The sequence below is a fragment of the Mya arenaria genome, chromosome 12 (assembly GCF_026914265.1).
Source record: "Mya arenaria isolate MELC-2E11 chromosome 12, ASM2691426v1".
Classification (NCBI taxonomy): domain Eukaryota; kingdom Metazoa; phylum Mollusca; class Bivalvia; order Myida; family Myidae; genus Mya; species Mya arenaria.
The window spans coordinates 55,495,778-55,519,984 of NC_069133.1; the positions used below are offsets into that span (position 1 = coordinate 55,495,778).

The 24,207-nt window shown below is 38.3% G+C and overlaps 1 protein-coding gene across 1 annotated transcript in view; it reads right to left on the reverse strand.

Annotated features, from left to right (window-relative positions):
* Positions 1-6,118: 6,118 nt before the first annotated feature.
* The window catches only part of LOC128210323 (transient receptor potential cation channel subfamily M member-like 2), a 38,980-nt gene continuing 20,891 nt past the window's right edge, over positions 6,119-24,207 (reverse strand). The window contains exons 13-28 of the mRNA XM_052914595.1: positions 19,918-20,048; positions 19,113-19,216; positions 18,331-18,462; positions 17,360-17,503; positions 16,963-17,104; positions 16,519-16,596; positions 16,134-16,271; positions 15,463-15,594; positions 14,740-14,982; positions 13,602-13,788; positions 12,884-13,028; positions 12,217-12,395; positions 11,635-11,767; positions 10,784-10,870; positions 10,065-10,248; positions 6,119-9,591 (exon numbers count right to left, since the gene is read on the reverse strand). Of these exons, the coding sequence (XP_052770555.1) occupies positions 9,037-9,591; positions 10,065-10,248; positions 10,784-10,870; positions 11,635-11,767; positions 12,217-12,395; positions 12,884-13,028; positions 13,602-13,788; positions 14,740-14,982; positions 15,463-15,594; positions 16,134-16,271; positions 16,519-16,596; positions 16,963-17,104; positions 17,360-17,503; positions 18,331-18,462; positions 19,113-19,216; positions 19,918-20,048 (2,714 nt within the window). The 3' untranslated portion in view covers positions 6,119-9,036. The remainder of the gene's footprint in view (positions 9,592-10,064; positions 10,249-10,783; positions 10,871-11,634; positions 11,768-12,216; positions 12,396-12,883; positions 13,029-13,601; positions 13,789-14,739; positions 14,983-15,462; positions 15,595-16,133; positions 16,272-16,518; positions 16,597-16,962; positions 17,105-17,359; positions 17,504-18,330; positions 18,463-19,112; positions 19,217-19,917; positions 20,049-24,207) is intronic.

Here is a 24,207-nt window from a genome sequence, read left to right on the forward strand (position 1 = left end):
TGAACACATGATCCACGGGGTAGGGGTTTAGTCTTCAGCATGTTATCACCTTGGAACGGCCACTGAACACATGATCCACGGGGTAGGGGTTTAGTCTTCAGCATGTTATCGCCTTGGAACGGCCACTGAACACATGATCCACGGGGTAGGGGTTTAGTCTTCAGCATATTATCGCCTAGGAACGGCCACTGAACACATGATCCACGGGGTAGGGGTTTAGTCTTCAGCATGTTATCACCTTGGAACGGCCACTGAACACATGATCCACGAGGTAGGGGTTTAGTCTTCAGCATGTTATCGCCTTGGAACGGCCACTGAACACATGATCCACGGGGTAGGGGTTTAGTCTTCAGCATGTTATCGCCATGGAACGGCCACTGAACACATGATCCACGGGGTAGGGCTTTAGTCTTCAGCATATTATCGCCTTGGAACGGCCACTAAACACATGATCCACGGGGTAGGGGTTTAGTCTTCAGCATGTTATCGTCTTGGAACGGCCACTAAACACATGATCTACGAGGTAGGGGTTTGGTCTTCAGCATGTTATCACCTTGGAACGGCCACTGAACACATGATCCACGGGGTAGGGGTTTAGTCTTCAGCATATTATCGCCTTGGAACGGCCGCTAAACACATGATCCACGGGGTAGGGGTTTAGTCTTCAGCATATTATCGTCTTGGAACGGCCACTGAACACATGATCCACGGGGTAGGGGTTTGGTCTTCAGCATATTATCGTCTTGGAACGGCCACTGAACACATGATCCACGGGGTAGGGGTTTGGTCTTCAGCATATTATCGTCTTGGAACGGCCACTAAACACATGATCTACGAGGTAGGGGTTTGGTCTTCAGCATATTATCGCCTTGGAACGGCCACTAAACACATGATCCACGGGGTAGGGGTTTAGTCTTCAGCATATTATCGCCTTGGAACGGCCACTAAACACATGATCTACGAGGTAGGGGTTTGGTCTTCAGCATGTTATCGCCTTGGAACGGCCACTGAACACATGATCCACGGGGTAGGGGTTTAGTCTTCAGCATGTTATCGCCTAGGAACGGCCACTGCACACATGATCCACGGGGTAGGGGTTTAGTCTTCAGCATGTTATCGCCTAGGAACGGCCACTGCACACATGATCCACGGGGTAGGGGTTTAGTCTTCAGCATGTTATCGCCTTGGAACGGCCACTGAACACATGATCCACGGGGTAGGGGTCTAGTGTTCAGCATGTTATCGCCTTTGAACGGCCACTGAACACATTATTCACGGGGAAGGGGTTTAGTCTTCAGCATGTTATCGCTTAGGAACGGCCACTGAACTCATGATCCACGGGGAAGGGGTTTAGTCTTCAGCATGTTATCGCCTTGGAACGGCCACTGAACACATGATCCACGGGGTAGGGGTTTGGTCTTCAGCATGTTATCGCCTTGGAACGGCCACTGAACACATGATCCACGGGGTAGGGGTTTAGTCTTCAGCATTTTATCGCCTTGGAACGGCCACTGAACACATGATCCACGGGGAAGGGGTTTGGTCTTCATCATGTTATCGCCTTGGAACGGCCACTGAACACATGATCCACGGGGAAGGGGTTTAGTCTTCATCATGTTATCGCCTTGGAACGGCCACTGAACACATGATCCACGGGGTAGGGGTTTAGTCTTCAGCATGTTATCACCTTGGAACGGCCACTGAACACATGATCCACGGGGTAGGGGTTTAGTCTTCAGCATGTTATCGCCTTGGAACGGCCACTGAACACATGATCCACGGGGTAGGGGTTTAGTCTTCAGCATATTATCGCCTAGGAACGGCCACTGAACACATGATCCACGGGGTAGGGGTTTAGTCTTCAGCATTTTATCGCCTTGGAACGGCCACTGAACACATGATCCACGGGGAAGGGGTTTAGTCTTCATCATGTTATCGCCTTGGAACGGCCACTGCACACATGATCCACGGGGTAGGGGTTTAGTCTTCAGCATTTTATCACCTTGGAACGGCCACTGAACACATGATCCATGGGGTAGGGGTTTAGTCTTCAGCATGTTATCGCCTAGGAACGGCCACTGAACACATGATCCACGGGGTAGGGGTTTAGTCTTCAGCATGTTATCACCTTGGAACGGCCACTGAACACATGATCCACGGGGTAGGGGTTTAGTCTTCAGCATTTTATCGCCTTGGAACGGCCACTGAACACATGATCCACGGGGTAGGGGTTTAGTCTTCAGCATTTTATCGCCTTGGAACGGCCACTGAACACATGATCCACGGGGTAGGGGTTTAGTCTTCAGCATGTTATCGCCTTGGAACGGCCACTGCACACATGATCCAAGGGGTAGGGATTTAGTCTTCAGCATTTTATCGCCTTGGAACGGCCACTGAACACATGATCCACGGGGTAGGGGTTTAGTATTCAGCATGTTATCGCCTTGGAACGGCCACTGAACACATGATCCACGGGGTAGGGGTTTAGTATTCAGCATGTTATCGCCTTGGAACGGCCACTGAACACATGATCCACGGGGTAGGGGTTTAGTATTCAGCATGTTATCATCTTGGAACGGCCACTGAACACATGATCCACGGGGTAGTGGTTTAGTCTTCAGCATATTATCGCCTTGGAACGGCCACTGAACACATGATCCAAGGGGTAGGGATTTAGTCTTCAGCATTTTATCGCCTTGGAACGGCCACTGAACACATGCTCCAAGGGGTAGGGATTTAGTCTTCAGCATTTTATCGCCTTGGAACGGCCACTGAACACATGATCCAAGGGGTAGGGATTTAGTCTTCAGCATTTTATCGCCTTGGAACGGCCACTGAACACATGATCCACGGGGTAGGGGTTTAGTATTCAGCATGTTATCGCCTTGGAACGGCCACTGAACACATGATCCACGGGGTAGGGGTTTAGTATTCAGCATTTTATCGCCTTGGAACGGCCACTGAACACATGATCCACGGGGTAGGGGTTTAGTATTCAGCATGTTATCGCCTTGGAACGGCCACTGAACACATGATCCAAGGGGTAGGGATTTAGTCTTCAGCATGTTATCACCTTGGAACGGCCACTGCACACATGATCCACGGGGTAGGGGTTTAGTCTTCAGCATGTTATCGCCTAGGAACGGCCACTGAACACATGATCCACGGGGTAGGGGTTTAGTCTTCAGCATGTTATCGCCTAGGAACGGCCACTGAACACATGATCCACGAGGTAGGGGTTTAGTCTTCATCATGTTATCGCCTAGGAACGGCCACTGAACACATGATCCACGGGGTAGGGGTTTAGTCTTCAGCATTTTATCACCTTTGAACGGCCACTGCACACATGATCCACGGGGTAGGGGTTTAGTCTTCAGCATGTTATCACCTTGGAACGGCCACTGAACACATGATCCACGGGGTAAGGGTTTAGTCTTCAGCATGTTATCACCTTGGAACGGCCACTGAACACATGATCCACGGGGAAGGGGTTTAGTCGGTCTACGAGTTCTCAAACTCACACCTCGGCTCAGTATTTATTATCATTGATATCATAAATTGATATCATAATCAACCAGAAACAGAATGATATTCGACAGCCGAAACAAAACCACCCATATACTTGATCAATCATAATGAAAGTGTAAGTGTTAAATATTATGTTCCAGTCCATTGATAGCCACATTGTACATTTGCCAACTCCTTTAAACGCAAAAAAAACTATTGGCAAATATACTCTGAAAATGAATGTTCAAGCTTTGTCAATCGTTAATAAATCGTTAATAAAATACCTCATTTAATGAATTGGCATACATTTTTAACATAGCTTATTCCTTAATGTTACCATACCATACAATGTTTATATAACGGAGATCATACATATATTAGAATTGCCAATTGGGAAAGCGCACGCCTCCAGAGAAAGCAGACTGATCCATTATTCTTTGATAATATATTTTTTAATTTATGCTATTACAACATCATAAAAGTTCATGGCACATCAGCAATAGGCGAAAATAAAGTGTAGGCATTTTTTTCGGAATACTCTCTGGTTATGCAGACCAGTAACTCAAAGAATAGTGAAAGTTATTTTTTATTCATAAAACACATGTTCTGTAGAGTAAACAAAAAAGCATGTATAAATGTAAAACATTGTCCATTAACATGTGGAATGTAAACCAAGACTATCAAAACAACAAACACCAAGCTATAACTACATGTACAGTTATGATAAACTTCAAAATAAATATCACAGTTCTACTGTACATTATAAAGTGTGTAACATGCTTAGTAACAGTGTACAAAAAAGAACAAATAATCACAACTCCATCATATTGCGGCACATACATTATTTTTATTTGAAGGATACAAAGAACAAACACTTCAATACTTGTTTTGGATTTATAATATTCTTAGTCAAACATGTACTTTGCAAAAATATCTTGTTTGTTAGAGGTCTGTGTGCTATCAAGGCCAATATCTATTTTGTTTAGTTTCTGAGGCATATTTAAACAAATGGTGATGAGCGCATATTTTTTTTATTTATATATATTTCCAACACTGATGCAATTTTGCGCTGAACTTTTGTAAAACATATTGACACCTATCAAATTTACATCACTTTATATTTTTACAAAATTCAATATTATACTATTTATTCAATTGATCTCAAAATGACCTCTTGAATACATTTCCCCCCAAAATTACCATATTTTGACTTGAACAAATACGGTATAAAAATTCATTTTGGGAATTAAACAAAAAAAGGGCGGGGAAATGAAGGAGGCAGCGCCTGGGTAACTTGGCCTTTTTTGCCTAAACAACACCACAGTACATTTTGGGGCTTGCTCCTGGGTTGATATTGCCTTTATTACTAATATCAAAAGTAGGAATTGAAAATCGGACCAAAGCCATAATCGATCATCGAAAATAATCGGACGAGCCATTTCGATCAATCATCGATTATATAATTGAAACAGAACAAGTGAATATATTACAAATATATCCAAAACTGTATTGGTTTGTTTATACATGTCTTTAAATGAATAAACATATTACAATCAGTTGTTTTATATGCTGTTTTGTTATACATTCTAGGTTACAATTGATAATTTAGTAAAATGTTTTTAGGAGATTACTTAATTCTAAAATAATTGAGAATAAATTGCCGTATAACCCCGTATAAGTCTGTACTGTTTCCCGTTTTAAAGAAAATCAGTACATACACAACACGGTTACTTCCCTTGGCCGTACATTGCCGATAATCGATTATGGAATAATGAAATTGATTATCGCCGACCTCGGACACAAATAATCGACTTTCGACAATACTTGATCATCGTTTTATCCCTAATCAAAAGTATTTCCTTTGTGTTCATACACAATGTCTGAGTATCAGACACCATTAGTAAATACAATGCAAGTACCTTCTTTACTTATAAAACATACACATACAAGATATAATGGTGTTGTGCTATCCTTTCTAACAAGCAAGAAAATACAGCACTATTATAATATAAATATATTTTGTGAGACAAAAATTGCAAAAAAAGTTATTGATCTAAATTGATTGATAAAATATTTCTAATGATTCTGGAGATTGTATATGGTAAAAACATGAACTTGTGGTAAAAAAATAACAGGCACAAATGATGAAAATCAATAGAAAAGCGATTAAATGTACATTTTAAATTCTACAAGAAAACTTTTCATGGAGTTGTCGTGTCGTCAAAATTTCAAATGCATTCAAAATAAGAAAATGATAAATAACCCATCAATGACTTATAAAGTTGCACTAAACATATATGTTCACTTGTGTTAGTTATTCATGTCACATACAGAGCATTATAATGAAAGTGATCTTGTAGACTATAAAGTATAAACAGAATGAAAATATGAATAGCAGTACAAGGTTTATCACAGACTAGAAACATGGACGGATAACAATAAAACATACCAATATCTAACATTGATTGTAATACATGTGAGCATCAGAACATGCTATGCAAACATATATATATATATATATATATATATATATATATATATATATATATATATATATACATATATATATATATATATAGAGAGAGAGAGAGAGAGAGAGAGGTAGAAAGAGAGAGATTTCTTTCATTAAGATCTAGTCCTCATACATTCATGTCAGTTAAAACATTTGTAATATGTATATACAATACTTAATGCACGTGGTCATTCTGTTAAAGAGTAACAAGCGACTAACAACAATATGATAATAATATATTTGATGCTATATTCTTTAAATATATTTACCTGTGAATATGTTAAACAGTTGTACAGTTTTTGAGATATGGCAAAAGGTTGATTTCTTCGTATGACTTCTGCGGACAACAAATACATCAATGGTTGTTACGCAGTCTTAACATTTAACTTCCAAAAAACAGATAGGCTACAATTGGCATTTACAATTTAGAGGCTCCTAGAGCTTAGACATGCTTATTTAACAGATAAGTCAATAACCTAAAAACTTTTTTTTCTTTATACATAAATGGATGTTTCTATTTGTTTCTTTAACAAATACTTTAACATTTATTAGAAGGATCTAATGTTAAGCAAATATGTACATATATTAAGTATGGTTGATAGCAAATTTGTCAATCTGAGTATTACATCAATTTATGAATATGGCATAGTGATGGTAACATAAAATAGCAGTGACCACGACAATGGGCCAATTGTTCAAAGCTTTGTTAAAGTTAACAATGTGATCAATGACAATGGGCCAATTGTTCAAAGCTTTGTTAAAGTTAACAATGTGGTCAATGGCCACGACAATGGGCCGATTGTTCAGAGCTTTGTTAAAGTTAACAATGTGATCAATGACCATGACAATGGGTCAATTGTTCAAAGCTTTGTTAAAGTTAACAATGTGATCAATGACCACAACAATGGTCGATTGTTCAGAGCTTTGTTAAAGTTAATAATGTGGTCAATGGCCATGACAATGGGTCGATTGTTCAAAGCTTTGTTAAAGTTAACAATGTGATCAATGACCACGACAATGGTCGATTGTTCAAAGCTTTGTTAAAGTTAACAATGTGATCAATGACCACGACAATGGTTGATTGTTCAGAGCTTTGTTAAAGTTAACAATGTGGTCAATGGCCATGACAATGGGTCGATTGTTCAAAGCTTTGTTAAAGTTAACAATGTGGTCAATGGCCATGACAATGGGTCGATTGTTCAAAGCTTTGTTAAAGTTAACAATGTGATCAATGACCACAACAATGGTCGATTGTTCAGAGCTTTGTTAAAGTTAACAATGTGGTCAATGGCCATGACAATGGGTCGATTGTTCAAAGCTTTGTTAAAGTTAACAATGTGATCAATGACCACGACAATGGTCGATTGTTCAGAGCTTTGTTAAAGTTAACAATGTGATCAATGGCCACGACAATGGTCGATTGTTCAGAGCTTTGTTAAAGTTAACAATGTGATCAATGACCACAACAATGGTCGATTGTTCAAATCTTTGTTAAAGTTAATAATGTGATCAATGACCATGACAATGGTCGATTGTTCAAAGCTTTGTTAAAGTTAACAATGTGATCAATGACCATGACAATGGGACGATTGTTCAAAGCTTTGTTAAAGTTAACAATGTGATCAATGACCATGACAATGGTCGATTGTTCAGAGCTTTGTTAAAGTTAACAATGTGATCAATGACCACGACAATGGGACGATTGTTCAGAGCTTTGTTAAAGTTAACAATGTGATCAAGGACCAGGACAATGGGTCGAATGTTCAGAGCTTTGTTAAAATTAATAATGTGATCAATGACCACGACAATGGTCGATTGTTCAGAGCTTAGTTAAAGTTAATAATGTGATCAATGACCCCGACAATGGTCGATTGTTCAAAGCTTTGTTAAAGTTAACAATGTGATCAATGACCATGACAATGGTCGATTGTTCAAAGCTTTGTTAAAGTTAACAATGTGATCAATGATCATGACAATGGGCCGATTGTTCAGTCAAATAGTTGAAATAAACATAACAGAAGTACAGCTGACACAGCTGTCTCAAATCTTGTTACAAATACTGCAGGTCACAAGTGTACCCTTGTTTCCATAAAACGTCCAGAGCAGTTACACTTTTTTGAAAGTTAATGATAATGTTAACAAAGTTGTTAACTTTAACAAAGTTTTGAAGAATCAGCCCATTGTATATTAAATGGTTAAAGATACCTTAGAAGTGGTTAGATATATAAAATACAAATGATGATAGATATGTTAATGCACTCATATGTGCGAACGAAGGCAACACGATCATTAGCAAATTTCCTATAATATCATTATTGAGTATCACAATACAAAAATAGTAAACTCTATGACACATTTTTGATAATCAAACTACTAATGTTTGAAAAAAATATTAAATTCTTTAAGTATTAAATGAATTATTAATTCTGCTCTAGTCCGTGACTGCCTGCAGAAGAATTTAAGTTTGAGGAACATGAAAAGTCTGCCAGTAAAGGATGTAAAAGTATGATGTGACAAAACTGTTAAAATTTTATCAGACATATTTCAAAGATATTTGGTTAAGCTGGTAATATAATCAGCAGGTCAAAAACAGGCCAATTGCGAATACTGAAGCAGTGCGGTGACTTAAACGCGACCTTCAAAACCTGTTGAAAATGAGTTTGACTGTTATTGTTTGTGCAGTGTGAGTTTATTTACAGACTACAAGCAAGTTTCGCTTCCTCTATTTGCAAACAGTAGTATCAACTTCAGTATTTTCAAACCTGACACTAAAAGCTTATCTTATTTCAAGCACATTGTGCCAAATAGCATTAACAAAAAGATCAAAGAGTATATTATACATTTTCGAACACATTTATCAAGCAATTAATTAAGCACTTGGTCTAGGTATTTAAAGAAATACTTGAATATTTTTATATTGTTCAGAAAAATCAACAACAAACACACTAAATATCATTATTACTCATATTATTGCAATCATTAGAGTGCTCAACTACTGAATTGAAACTTTAAGCTTTTCACCATGCAGAACGATGTTCAAATCTTCCACTATTGTCTGCTATGTTTTCTTGCTCATCAATTTCAATTGACCTAAACATTTCAGGAGCTGTCATAGGCCTTGACCTTTCAGCCTCTTCCTCATCAAGGTCAAAGGTCACCTGCCGATCAGGTTTGTTTGTATTACCAGGTCTGTTCACATCATTCATCTCATTGTCAAACTTGTCATTAATTTCCTTCATTTCTTTCTTTTTCCTTTTTTCTTCTTTTCGTTCTTGTCTTTTCTTTCTCCGCAATTCTTTTTCTTCCTTTTTCCTTATTTTCTCTAATTCTTTCTCAGTCAACTCCATCCCACCAATGGCACCAACATTTTTATCATTATCAATGTCCTTCATGGTATCATCTTTCTCTTTATCAAGATCTAAAACATCACCTTTAACTTCCTTGACTGGTTCATCGATGTGTTCCCGCTCTTTTTCAGACTGGCCGTGTAGAAGGTTAGGAGCAGATTTCATGCGAGAAAGCACAGGTGAAGTTGGCTTATGAATCAGCTGGTACACTGACTTCAATCTCAGCTAGAGACAAAGAGCAGAAATGTACATGTACATATCTTTTATTTTTCAGCATAATTTTTGTATCTAACAGGCCGAATAATGCATACCTAAAACACTAATCTGGTGTACAGCACAAGTGTTCAAACACACTTTTTTGCAGGTTTCTACAATGTATGCATCATTTGCACAAACATTAAACACTTTGTGCAGGACCAATGTACATCAATTTTTTTACAACTTTTACATATAAATACACTTAAATATTTCAGTTAATGAAATATAATCTTTCTGTACTTTAGTTAAATATTATCATATGGAATATCTCAGAGCAAGGCGTCTACTGTAGCTACTCAGTACATTAATGACAATGACACCCAGGTAACAACAATACCTTGACTATTTTCTTAATCCCACTCTCCCCTCCCAACATATCAAACCAAAATCAACTTGGTCTATGGAGGTTTATCAAAAAGACAAGCTAACTGTGAACCTACCAGTTGAGCCTGTGGTTTCGGACCAGGGTGAGTTGAGCTGAGGTTTTTAAGGGAACCATCAGTAGCGCCTTCAGCTACGCTCACTGCCATGACATCAAGAGTGGAAGGCCAGGAGTTGTAACTCCTGCCGGCCTGGGAAAGTACCGAGCTGGATCGGGAGGTAATCAGCCGTTGGCCTGTCTCACTGGAACAGGTAGAGAAGCAATGTAATACATGGCAAAAATGCCGCCAGGCAATTTCCCATACGAGTCTACTTTGCAGTCAAACAATAGCCATAGTTGACAATAATTGAATCAGAGTTATGACCTTGCTACACTGAAAATGATATATTCTTGATCATTTATGGTTTTCCATATACATATTAAATGATGTTCTGATTTTGTGAATGATATTTTGATGAAAAATATAAATAGCATCAGATCTTGAAACCATTATTAATAGATAGTGAATATTTATATAAGAATAGTTACATAACTTTTTTTAAACATCATATTATCCTTGAAAGTTGAAGACAGACGTCATTCCAATGAAATGAAAGTCACGGTTAATTTTAGATTTGCATTAACTTTTTATTCCATTGGAAATGAAAAATAAATACTCAAAATGTTGAGTAAAGAGTGCGAGTACTAGGGGAAGTATTATCTTATTATCCTTTGGAAATAAACATGGAGAGTACAAATGTCACATTTATTATTAAAAGAACTGGATGACAAGCCTACCCTGCCACAAATGTGAGCTCCGGGGGCAGCTCTGGCTGCTGGTCCTGTATAACCTCATCCTCAATCAGCTTTGTCAACATGTCAACTCTGCAGGAGGGATACAATATATTATTTTTTTTATTATCAACATCTTCATTGATTCATTTTGACTGACATTTTTCAGAACCAAGGGTCCATAACCAAAAACTGTGCGTCTAAAAAATATATCAACTTCAGCATCACAATTATCGTCATCTTCATTGTGGTCGTCATCATCTTCATCATTGCTGTTTTTTCCTCATCATTGTCAATCATTACCATTATTATCATCATCATCATCATCATCATCATCATCATCATCATCATCATCATCAATCATCATCATCATCATCATCAATCATCATCATTATACCATTATTATTTTCTAAATGTTTGTATGCTGTAGCAGCTGACAACAACTACCAGCACTACCACCAACACCATAATCATTATCAATGTCAATATCATCAACCAATAACTCACCATTATCAAATCGATCAAAATAAGGAAACCACTATTCACCATTGTTTTAATAACAAACACTAGGTGGCCAGACTCTCAGACTCAGTATGAACATGTTAATGAATTTTAGTGAATAAATGTGTTCACTTGATCTGACTTGCATGGTTTATGTCTAGCATCTGATCTCAATCAGAGAAAACATACCAAATATAAGCATAGTTTTCAACAGTTTGAAGTAAATAAAATCACGTAATTTTGTACGTTTTCTTAACATTAGCATGACCAATTATATCATTTTGACCAAGTATAATGACAGGTTCTCTATCATATTAGCTATTGCAATTTGAATCCTGTATAAACAAAGGTGTTACCTCTTCTCCAGCTGCTGTACCCGTGTATCAAGGCTGTTCTGGTCGGCAGCCCGACGAAGGCGGAGGTAGTTGGCCATCATCTCCTTCTCAAATATCTGTAACCACTCCAGATGCTTCCGGCCCAGGAACTGCTCTGAAATTGGGAACTAACTTTAGTTTTGTTATATACTTATTTTACATCAAAATCTACATAAAAAATGGAACTAACACAACCTAACACCTGCAAACACATCAGGTTATTTGGCCAGGTATCTCTCTTCAATGGAGTTGCATTTTAACTTGTTTTTCAATTGATCATATACATTAATATAAAACACCTATGACCATATTCTATGGGCCCTCTGAACCATCAGGAAGGTCATATATCCCTGGACATTTTGTCTAAAATAGCACATGTATAGTCTGCTTTTACTTTCAAAAGGTGCAGGTAAATGGTGCTTTCTGGTGATTAGAAAATGGCATTGCAAATTTTAACCTTGCAAAATTGACTACTCCAAAAAACGTCATTTTAAAAAGAAAACTGACAATCTACTGAAATACCATGGTTTCTGTTTGAAGATTTGTTTCATTTTGAACACCTACCTTCGTGCTTCAGTTTACAGCATACAAGTTCATAGAGCCACTTAAGAGCCAGGGCTGCGTGACAGAAGATGGACAGAGGCTGAGCGAGGAACGTTTTCTGGTTGTACTCCATTACCAGGTAATACATTTGAAACTTCCATATCTCAAATGAGTTCTTCTCAACTGTGTGAAACACGTTACTGTGGAAAAAACACTCCCTCTCTTGAATACCATATGAAGGAAATTGAAAATTGCAAACAAGTTTCTTCTTTAGCATTAAATGAAAAAAGTTTCACCATGTTCTACAGCTACCAAAATATACAGATTAAAAACAACAAGAACAGCACTATGGATGATAGATGCCAACCATTAAATGACTTTCTTGGCTCATGTTCTCAGTTTCATGTAAACATCATCAAGGGTTTGACTTAGGCCAAGGTTAAAGTATGGGCACAAATATGCCAACACTGATACAGGCTATGACAATACCTCGAGTTCTTCCTTCGAATAACAGAAAAACTTAAAATATCAATTTCATGTTATTTGAAAAATTGTGTGAGAAACATAACATACATCCTGACATCATCATTATGATGTCATTAAAATATGTCCAACCTGCACAGCAAATTCATGTAGGTTATTATGCAACATGGGAGACCAATGTCATTAAAGAATAAACACTATTTACCTAAATATAGCTATGAGAAGGTTAAGGAGGAGGATGTTTCCAATCATGAGGTAGGCCGCGAGGATAAACGGCACCATCCAGTGGTAAGTCAGACAATCACGATCTCCCTGGATGCACTTGCCCATTGACTGGTCACTGTCACAACCTGGGGTACAAATACATAACAACATGACATAACAACCTGGGGTACAAATACATAACAACATGACATAACGGCAATACCCAGTGGTATGTCAGACATTCACACTCTCCCTCAATGCACTGTCCCATGAAATGGTCACTGTCAAAACCTAGGGTACACATACATAAATAAATGATAACGGCATAAATCAGTGCAATTTAACAACCATTCCCTCCCAGAATGTATGAGTTCATGGATTGATCATTGTCACAACCCAGGGTATACACACGTCAGTACATGACATAACAGCACCACCCAGTGGAATGCCAGACAGTCCTGTTCTCGTGACATGCACCCACTCATGGACTGCTCACTCTTACAACCTGGGGTAAACACACATCAATACATGACATAAGGACAATATCCAGTGGAATTTCAGACAGTCCAGCTCTCCTGGTGCATTCTAGTTTTATTTGATATTGTTCCACTATAAATGTATTCCATTTACTACAAGGATTCCTGATTATGTTAAAGATGTATTTGCTCTAGCATTGCCTGTATAATGTTCTGCTGAAGATGTAACACTCATATAGTTACCATCACCGTCGTCCCCAATGGCATCAAAAAACAATTCCCCGTAAAGTTGCCAGTACGGATAGTAGAAGACGTCCCTCAGTATGGTCCAGCTCGGGGAACGCTCAGAGTACAGAAGGCCCTGGGCCGCGATCCCATATGCCAATAGGAATACCAACACCACAAATATGAACAGCTGTAGCTCGCCCAACTATAAGAGACAAGGAATAATGTGATAATGAATAATGATATGAAAAAGTGATTCATTAGATAAAGTGGATGAATAATTGCAGGGTGTGGCAGATGTGCAACTGTTACAACAAGTTACATCTTTAATTGAAGGCACCAACATTTCCCATCTGTACATACAACTATATCTAAAAGGTTTTCTTTTGCTGATAAGAAAGACATTTTTTCAAGCCAGCGAAATTGATGATTTGACAGTTTAAGACTCAATACAATGTTATATTTTAAGGGGTTTGATTTTGGCATAATTTTATTTACAAAAGGAAGACAATAATAAATGTTTCACTATTTTGAGTGTTAGGAAGGATTTCATATAACAAAATATAAGTACAATTTTTGTGTTTGATACCTATGTTATTAACACTATTCATTTACTTGCAATCAACGCCAATGTTTAGCATAACTCAAAAGCGATTAAGGCCAGAATTACGAGCCTTGTTATGTGCCTATTGTCTCTGGCAATATGTGTACCAATTTCATTTGAATACCATATCTTGAAATATATTTGAGAAATTAGCAAGTTTAATATTTTTGCCCGAGGATGATGCTGACAATGACAATGACCTAGGCTAGATCAGCTTAAAATGACAGGGAGTTCAGATGATTTTAAAAAAGTAGTTTTAATACACTTGACGTTGGATATTGTTTAAATACCGTCTTTCATGAAATCATTACTTTTTATTTCGTCCTATTCGGTTAAGTATGTGAAAAGTTTTCACATGTTTAAGCTTTGTTATTGGTGGTAATTATGCAATCAAATGGATATATGAAGGGTAACCGGCACCATTTTGATAGGGCTGCTATTCCATTACATTAAAATTGCTACTTGTTGAATACATATGAATAAACTTTTGCAAAAAAACATTTTCAATAGATGTTAAATTATACAAATACACAAAAACAGAGAGCAGCTTACCATTCTCTGAATCATGACCATCTTGGGGCCAATGCTGGTACTGGCCGTGTAAAACTTGGTCAAGAACAAGATGAAGACGACAGAGTTGATACAGTAGAGGACTTTGGAGGCTTGGTAGAAGTCGAGGAGGTGAAGAATGAAGGCAAGGATGTACAAAAGGTAGTTGAGCGCCTCCAAGTAGTTCACCATGCCGTACCAATCACGGAGCTTAGACATCAGGGTCGGCGCTGGGAAAGTTATAAACTGTAACAAAATTTTAACAAAATAATGAGTCAAACACATTCATTGCAATAAGAATACAAAGTAGTTGGCCATCTCAATGTAGTTAACCGGTCAAAGAGCTTCGGCTAGGAAAGTTTAAAAGAAATGAAACAAAAGTTAAACAAATGAGGAGTCAAACAATGAAGTTAGAATTTGGATTAATGAACCCCAATCCGGTTATGATAATATTACTTTGAAAATTGCAACAACCCCAGTTTATATTTTATCATATTAAAAGTTGAATTTTGAATTATGATCATTTTTCAATTTTTTAGAAATTCCAGGCTTGCAGTTTTGTGTTGATTTGATCACTACAAACATTTAACATTCTATGAAAATGGATTAAAAATATCATATAAATAAGCTAATTTCTTCATTGTTTATATAAAAAAACTACATGTTAACTCAGGGAGCTAACCATGCATATTCAAAAATAAAACATAATAAACAGAGGCCACCTACCACATATATTTTGTCGACCATTAGGGAGACGACCCATATGAAGCAGACAATTTCAAGGGGTGTCACACGGTCCGGCGTCAGATCAACCAATACGAGGTATGAGAAAATCCCGAGGAATATCAGGTGCATGAACTGTTAAAGAGAATGCGTTATGTGACAAATACTCTCCTGGTATCTTGTCTTACATTCTCATTCATCAGAGGTTTGATTGTGATAAATCTGAGGCATCATCACTCTGGTGAACGAGAATGCTTGTCTTACAACATAAAACAAAAAAATGCTAGTTCTACTACAGAATGTGTAAGAAAACACTGATTACCGGGTATGACTGATAATATTGAAATTGAAACTGATGTTTATTTTCAATATTTGAAAAACTCTTTATTTACTTACTTAATGAGTGACACTGTTCCATTTCTGAGTACCAGTAAAGTCTTAACTCAATGTTTAAGCCAGAGTTATTCAGCAAAACTATCGTAATTCATTACATTTTCATAAATTTTGGTACACTAATTTAATTGCATTTAGAGAAAAGAAAAATAATTCATAAATTTTTAAGGCATGAGGACGTATTCAATTTCCTTAAAGTAAATTCAAATGAAGGTTTCCATTGTTCCAAAGTTTTCCCTTTCTTTTGAAATCTAAATGATATGATCTATAGTAAATCTGACCAGATTATGACAGAACTTGGCAATGGGCGAAGTGTAGAAGGCCCCGAGTTTCTGGTACCACTTGAGTTGGATGGTGCCAATGTTTGTGATCTCCATATTGCAGAGGACAAGCAGCGGGCAGATAATGGCTAAAAACATCTGCAAATACATTTTTATTATCACATGCATCAGAAATCTGCATGCAATACATATCACAAAATACAAAATGCAGAACTAATAACCCTATTGTTGTTTTGTTTTGAATGAAAACTGTTATTAGTCAGCATGTACCAAAATTTAAATACTCTTAAGACAGTATGAACATATTTTCTTTTGAAATATTTTAACTATTTAAGATCTTAAAAGTCAGGTCTTTCTCCTAGCAGAATGTAAATGTCAATTAAACCTTTGACCATCCGGACATGATGCCTTGTTTCCAAGTCGTGGTTATCGAATTCTGGCATGCTTCTGCTGACAAAAACACCTGAAATTCAACACACACATATGTAGATGCTATGTAAAAGCTTCATATTTTTTTCTATTTTTGAAAGCTTACTACCGGTAAATGTCTTCTGCTACCATTATGCTTAATTAAATAGTTTACTATGAAATAAACAAAAAAATGTCATTTTCAGTTGTGCATGCTTTTTGTAAACAACTTGAGCACAACAACACACACTAGATTTGATACAATACAAGCCATAGCTAATCAATGTGGTGGCTGCCAGCTGGAAGGTGGACATTTTACAATGTGCCAGTCTGGAAACTGGTGTTACATGATGTTTCGCTTTCATCAAGGCCTTGTCCATGTTGTTAGTGACAATAAGACTAGACATGAAACAAGCTGTACCTGATCATTAGAAGCAGCTGCTATCTGGAGGGAGGTCATTTCTCCCCAGACTGGAGACCGGCGTTCCACAATCATCATGGCTTTGTCAGGGTCACTTTGGTGACATTCTTCCAATACGTCTGTCGCTAGCAGCTCAAACTCACTGAAGACAAACAGGGATGAATGAGCACTAAAGACTTACACCTATTCCAGATGTCTGAATTATTTGTTAAGTTAAGAATCCACAATGAATGCTGATATATTGGAGATTTGACAGAACTTCAACAATGAAAATCGTAATGTTTTTTATATCACAAAAATTACCAAAATTGATTAATCGGTGCTCTCCTTATGATATATCGTATTTTAATATTGTACAACAAAAGCATGAATACTCTTAATTTTGTATCAAACTCACATTTTATACTGATGGAACATATCTCTGACATTCGACTCATCCCTCGTAATGTGTCGTGCCATGGCTCCATAGAGCCGTGTGACCGCGATGGCACTGGTAACTGGTTCATCACCCATCTCCCAGCAAAATTTGGCCAGGTCCTGCCTGTAACATGTTTATATATCATAGTATCAATAATGTGTAATGTGATTGCTCTATGTTGATATGTTACCCATATGGTGCTGTGAATTGTTCTTCATCCATCTCCCAGCAAAACTCAGCCAGGTCTGCCTATAACATTTCTATACCCATGCTTTTGTACAAGTGTATGCACTGTTGTAGCAATGTTTGATCACAGGTCCTGACATAGCCCCATACTAATTCATCTAGTGCATATGTTTGGCCATGGTATAAATGTTTATGCAAACTGGAAATTCTTTTAATTGTTATATAGTTTTATTTTTTGTGTGACTTTGGCGACACTCTTATTCATCAATAAACATAAATAAAATGATAAATCGATAGGTTTTAAATTCATATCCAACACAAAATCAAAACTATTAACATTTTTTTACATGTAATTTGAATAATATGTTTAAAAAAATATATTCAAGTTGTAAGTTTTGGGTATGTAAACATTGACAAGACTTTATATCTGTTATGTCTTATAGGAATATGTATTGCTAACCAGGTACATTTCCATTTTGAGATAATTTTCTTAAGTGGAAGTACTTTTAGCTGATGTAAATATAGACTCCTGTCATATGACTGTCCCATTTTCATGCCAAGCTCATTTGTTTATAATAACACTTAAAATTAAAACAAAATTGTTATTTCATCTGTTTTCATATGAAGAAAACCCTGACAAGTTCTTTAAGGTTAAGAATACATTTGTGGAGAACTTTTTACAAATGTAAAATATGGTTAAAATATTGATATTAGTTCCAGTCCTTTGTAAAGTGTGTATCAAAGTGTATCAAAGTTCTTCTCACCTGTAGAGCAACACAGCATAAATGAGGAGGTGTTTGTATGGCCGCAAGAACTCTTTCTCCTGCTCCTGATCATTGTCTATGACATAGGCACCATCCACGTCGGAGAACACTGACATCTCATTTTCATCAAACCTGGAAACAGGGGACATAGTTTAGTTTCATTTACATTGATTGTGAAACAAGTTATTAAGACAATATTCTTATCAAAAATTTGTTGACATCATGCTATGAGAATACAGGAATTCACTGTTCACTGTCAACAATTAAACCATTGTTCCAATGTTGAGTGTATATTTTGGAAATTACGCTTTGTACATGCAATTGAAGAAAATTCAACATGAATGATTTCAGAACAATTCCATGGCATGCCTTTGTAATGTTGCTATTAAAAGGACGATGGCTACCTTTTTATTTAAAAGATCAAACCTGATTTATAAGACAATGATTGTCTGTGTTTCCGAAATAATGTTAATCAAATGTTCACCTATCACTTATTGCAGATCATACAAGAAAGTATGAAACATATAATTCAAGTAAATGTATTTTGAGCTTTTAATTTATTTAGCCTAATTGTAAAAACAGCTGTAAGTTGATTTGAATCACTCATGTGTCTGTTCCTGTGGTAAAAACAGTACTGGTGTTCAAAAGTACACTAGAATATTCCCCGGGTGGGACTCTGTGACCTTTTGAGGGAAAGGCAAACACTTGTAGTCTTAAACCATTTTCCACCCATTTAGATTCTCAACATCTAAACTTAAGTTTGGACATAAAGGACTGTGTACCTGTCCAGCAGCTTGAGAAGCAGCTTGGCGACATTGTTCAGGTTGAGTTCAGACAGTCCTGTGAGCTTGTGTAGGAGCTTGAAAATTGGGTGAAACTTCGGCACCTGAAATACAATACACAATAATGTTCACAGTAATTGCATGAATTTAAACTAAGGCAACTGAAATACACAATAATGTTCACAGTAATTGTATAAATCGAAACTTAGGCAACCGAAATACACAATAATGTTCACAGTAATTGTATAAATCGAAACTTAGGCAACCGAAATACACAATAATGTTCACAGTAATTGTATAAATCGAAACTTAGGCAACCGAAATACACAATAATGTTCACAGTAATTGTATAAATCGAAACTTAGGCAACCGAAATACACAATAATTTTCACAGTTAACGTACGAATCACAACTGAGGCACCCGCAAGACACAGTAATTTTCACTTTAATTATTGATCGAAACTTACCGATAGGCACCTGAGAAATACATAATAGTTATACTGTAATTTGATAGATTCAAACGTACACATCTTAGGCATCTTATTTATTCGGATAAAATTCTAGTGTTACTTATATTACAGTTCATACAGAAAAGCATTTTTCTCTTTCAGCAATTGACAAGGCAACAAATTATCACAACTCAAGATCATTTGGCAATGGGTTTCAAGTCAATCCACTGAACAAAGCAAGCATTTACTTATATTTATTTTAGACATATAATTATTTTGTTCTTCAACTGACTGGCGACTTGTCAATTGCATTTACATGTAAAAGATTGAGCAGTTTTTCTCCCTGATCTTTGTACCTTGCTGTAGAGGATATTGAGCCTGTCCATGGTAAGAAACTCCTTGAAGATGATTCCCTGTTCCAGGATCAGCTTGAGGAAGGCTACCTTGTCATCTACTATGGCCTCTGTCAATACTTGGTCTAGGCTACCTGTGGTATAAAAGATACATGTTTATTGAAGATGATGCCCTGTTCCAGGATCAGCTTGAGGAAGGCCACCTTATCATCCACTATGGCCTCTGTCAACACTTGGTCTAGGCTACCTGTGGTATAAAAGATACATGTTTATTGAAGATGATGCCCTGTTCCAGGATCAGCTTGAGGAAGGCTACCTTGTCATCTACTATGGCCTCTGTCAATACTTGGTCTAGGCTACCTGTGGTATAAAAGATACATGTTTATTGAAGATGATTCCCTGTTCCAGGATCAGCTTGAGGAAGGCCACCTTATCATCCACTATGGCCTCTGTCAACACTTGGTCTAGGCTACCTGTGGTATAAAAGATACATGTTTATTGAAGGTGGTTCCCTGTTCCAGGATCAGCTTGAGGAAGGCCACCTTATCATCCACTATGGCCTCTGTCAACACTTGGTCTAGGCTACCTGTGGTATAAAAGATACATGTTTATTGAAGATGATGCCCTGTTCCAGGATCAGCTTGAGGAAGGCCACCTTATCATCCACTATGGCCTCTGTCAACACTTGGTCTAGGCTACCTGTGGTATAAAAGATACATGTTTATTGAAGATGATTCCTGGTTCCAGGATCAGCTTGAGGAAGGCCACCTTATCATCCACTATGGCCTCTGTCAACCTTGATCTAGGCTACCTGTGGTATAAAAGATACATGTTTATTGAAGATGATGCCCTGTTCCAGGATCAGCTTGAGGAAGGCCACCTTATCATCCACTATGGCCTCTGTCAACACTTGGTCTAGGCTACCTGTGGTATAAAAGATACATGTTTATTGAAGGTGGTTCCCTGTTCCAGGATCAGCTTGAGGAAGGCCACCTTATCATCTACTATGGCCTCTGTCAACACTTGGTCTAGGCTACCTGTGGTATAAAAGATACATGTTTATTGAAGGTGGTTCCCTGTTCCAGGATCAGCTTGAGGAAGGCCACCTTATCATCCACTATGGCCTCTGTCAACACTTGGTCTAGGCTACCTGTGGTATAAAAGATACATGTTTATTGAAGATGATTCCCTGTTCTAGGATCAGCTTGAGGAAGGCCACCTTATCATCCACTATGGCCTCTGTCAACACTTGGTCTAGGCTACCTGTGGTATAAAAGATACATGTTTATTGAAGATGATGCCCTGTTCCAGGATCAACTTGAGGAAGGCCACCTTATCATCCACTATGGCCTCTGTCAACACTTGGTCTAGGCTACCTGTGGTATAAAAGATACATGTTTATTGAAGATGATGCCCTGTTCCAGGATCAACTTGAGGAAGGCCACCTTATCATCCACTATGGCCTCTGTCAACACTTGGTCTAGGCTACCTGTGGTATAAAAGATACATGTTTATTGAAGGTGGTTCCCTGTTCCAGGATCAACTTGAGGAAGGCCACCTTATCATCCACTATGGCCTCTGTCAACACTTGGTCTAGGCTACCTGTGGTATAAAAGATACATGTTTATTGAAGGTGGTTCCCTGTTCCAGGATCAGCTTGAGGAAGGCCACCTTATCATCTACTATGGCCTCTGTCAACCTTGATCTAGGCTACCTGTGGTATAAAAGATACATGTTTATTGAAGATGATGCCCTGTTCCAGGATCAACTTGAGGAAGGCCACCTTATCATCCACTATGGCCTCTGTCAACACTTGGTCTAGGCTACCTGTTGTATAAAAGATACATGTTTACTGAAGATGATGCCCTGTTCCAGGATCAACTTGAGGAAGGCCACTTTGTCATCCACTATGGCCTCTGTCAACACTTGGTCTAGGCTACCTGTGGTATAAAAGATACATGTTTATTGAAGCTGGTTCCCTGTTCCAGGATCAACTTGAGGAAGGCCACCTTATCATCCACTATGGCCTCTGTCAACACTTGGTCTAGGCTACCTGTTGTATAAAAGATACATGTTTATTGAAGGTGGTTCCCTGTTCCAGGATCAGCTTGAGGAAGGCCACCTTATCATCTACTATGGCCTCTGTCAACACTTGGTCTAGGCTACCTGTGGTATAAAAGATACATGTTTATTGAAGGTGGTTCCCTGTTCCAGGATCAACTTGAGGAAGGCCACCTTATCATCCACTATGGCCTCTGTCAACACTTGGTCTAGGCTACCTGTGGTATAAAAGATACATGTTTATTGAAGGTGGTTCCCTGTTCCAGGATCAGCTTGAGGAAGGCCACCTTATCATCCACTATGGCCTCTGTCAACACTTGGTCTAGGCTACCTGTGGTATAAAAGATACATGTTTATTGAAGATGATGCCCTGTTCCAGGATCAGCTTGAGGAAGGCCACCTTATCATCCACTATGGCCTCTGTCAACACTTGGTCCAGGCTACCTGTGGTATAAAAGATACATGTTTACTAAATGCCCTGTTCCAGGATCAGCTTGAGGAAGGCCACTTTGTCATCTACTATGGCCTCTGTCAACACTTGGTCTAGGCTACCTGTGGTATAAAAGATACATGTTTATTGAAGATGATGCCCTGTTCCAGGATCAACTTGAGGAAGGCCACTTTGTCATCTACTATGGCCTCTGTCAACACTTGGTCTAGGCTACCTGTGGTATAAAGATACATGTTTATTGAAGATGATTCCCTGTTCCAGGATCAGCTTGAGGAAGGCCACTTTGTCATCTACTATGGCCTCTGTCAACACTTGGTCTAGGCTACCTGTGGAATAAAAGATACATGTTTATTGAAGATGGTGCCCTGTTCCAGGATCAACTTGAGGAAGGCCACCTTATCATCCACTATGGCCACTGTCAACACTTGATCTAGGCTACCTGTGGTATAAAAGATACATGTATATTGAAGATGATTCCCTGTTCCAGGATCAGCTTGAGGAAGGCCACATTATCATCTACTATGGCCTCTGTCAACACTTGGTCTAGGCTACCTGTGGTATAAAAGATACATGTTTATTGAAGATGATTCCCTGTTTCAGGATCAGCTTGAGGAAGGCCACTTTGTCATCTTCTATGGCCTCTGTCAACACTTGGTCTAGGCTACCTGTGGTATAAAAGATACATGTTTATTGAAGATGATGCCCTGTTCCAGGATCAACTTGAGGAAGGCCACCTTATCATCCACTATGGCCTCTGTCAACACTTGGTCTAGGCTACCTGTTGTATAAAAGATACATGTTTATTGAAGATGATTCCCTGTTCTAGGATCAGCTTGAGGAAGGCCACCTTATCATCCACTATGGCCTCTGTCAACACTTGGTCTAGGCTACCTGTTGTATAAAAGATACATGTTTATTGAAGATGATGCCCTGTTCCAGGATCAACTTGAGGAAGGCCACCTTATCATCCACTATGGCCTCTGTCAACACTTGGTCTAGGCTACCTGTTGTATAAAAGATACATGTTTATTGAAGATGATGCCCTGTTCCAGGATCAACTTGAGGAAGGCCACCTTATCATCCACTATGGCCTCTGTCAACACTTGGTCTAGGCTACCTGTGGTATAAAAGATACATGTTTATTGAAGATGATTCCCTGTTCCAGGATCAGCTTGAGGAAGGCCACCTTATCATCTACTATGGCCTCTGTCAACCTTGATCTAGGCTACCTGTGGTATAAAAGATACATGTTTATTGAAGATGATTCCCTGTTCCAGGATCAGCTTGAGGAAGGCCACCTTATCATCCACTATGGCCTCTGTCAACCTTGATCTAGGCTACCTGTGGTATAAAAGATACATGTTTATTGAAGATGATTCCCTGTTCTAGGATCAGCTTGAGGAAGGCCACCTTATCATCCACTATGGCCTCTGTCAACACTTGGTCTAGGCTACCTGTGGTATAAAAGATACATGTTTATTGAAGATGATTCCCTGTTCCAGGATCAGCTTGAGGAAGGCCACCTTATCATCCACTATGGCCTCTGTCAACCTTGATCTAGGCTACCTGTGGTATAAAAGATACATGTTTATTGAAGATGATTCCCTGTTCTAGGATCAGCTTGAGGAAGGCCACCTTATCATCCACTATGGCCTCTGTCAACCTTGATCTAGGCTACCTGTGGTATAAAAGATACATGTTTATTGAAGATGATGCCCTGTTCCAGGATCAGCTTGAGGAAGGCCACCTTATCATCCACTATGGCCTCTGTCAACACTTGG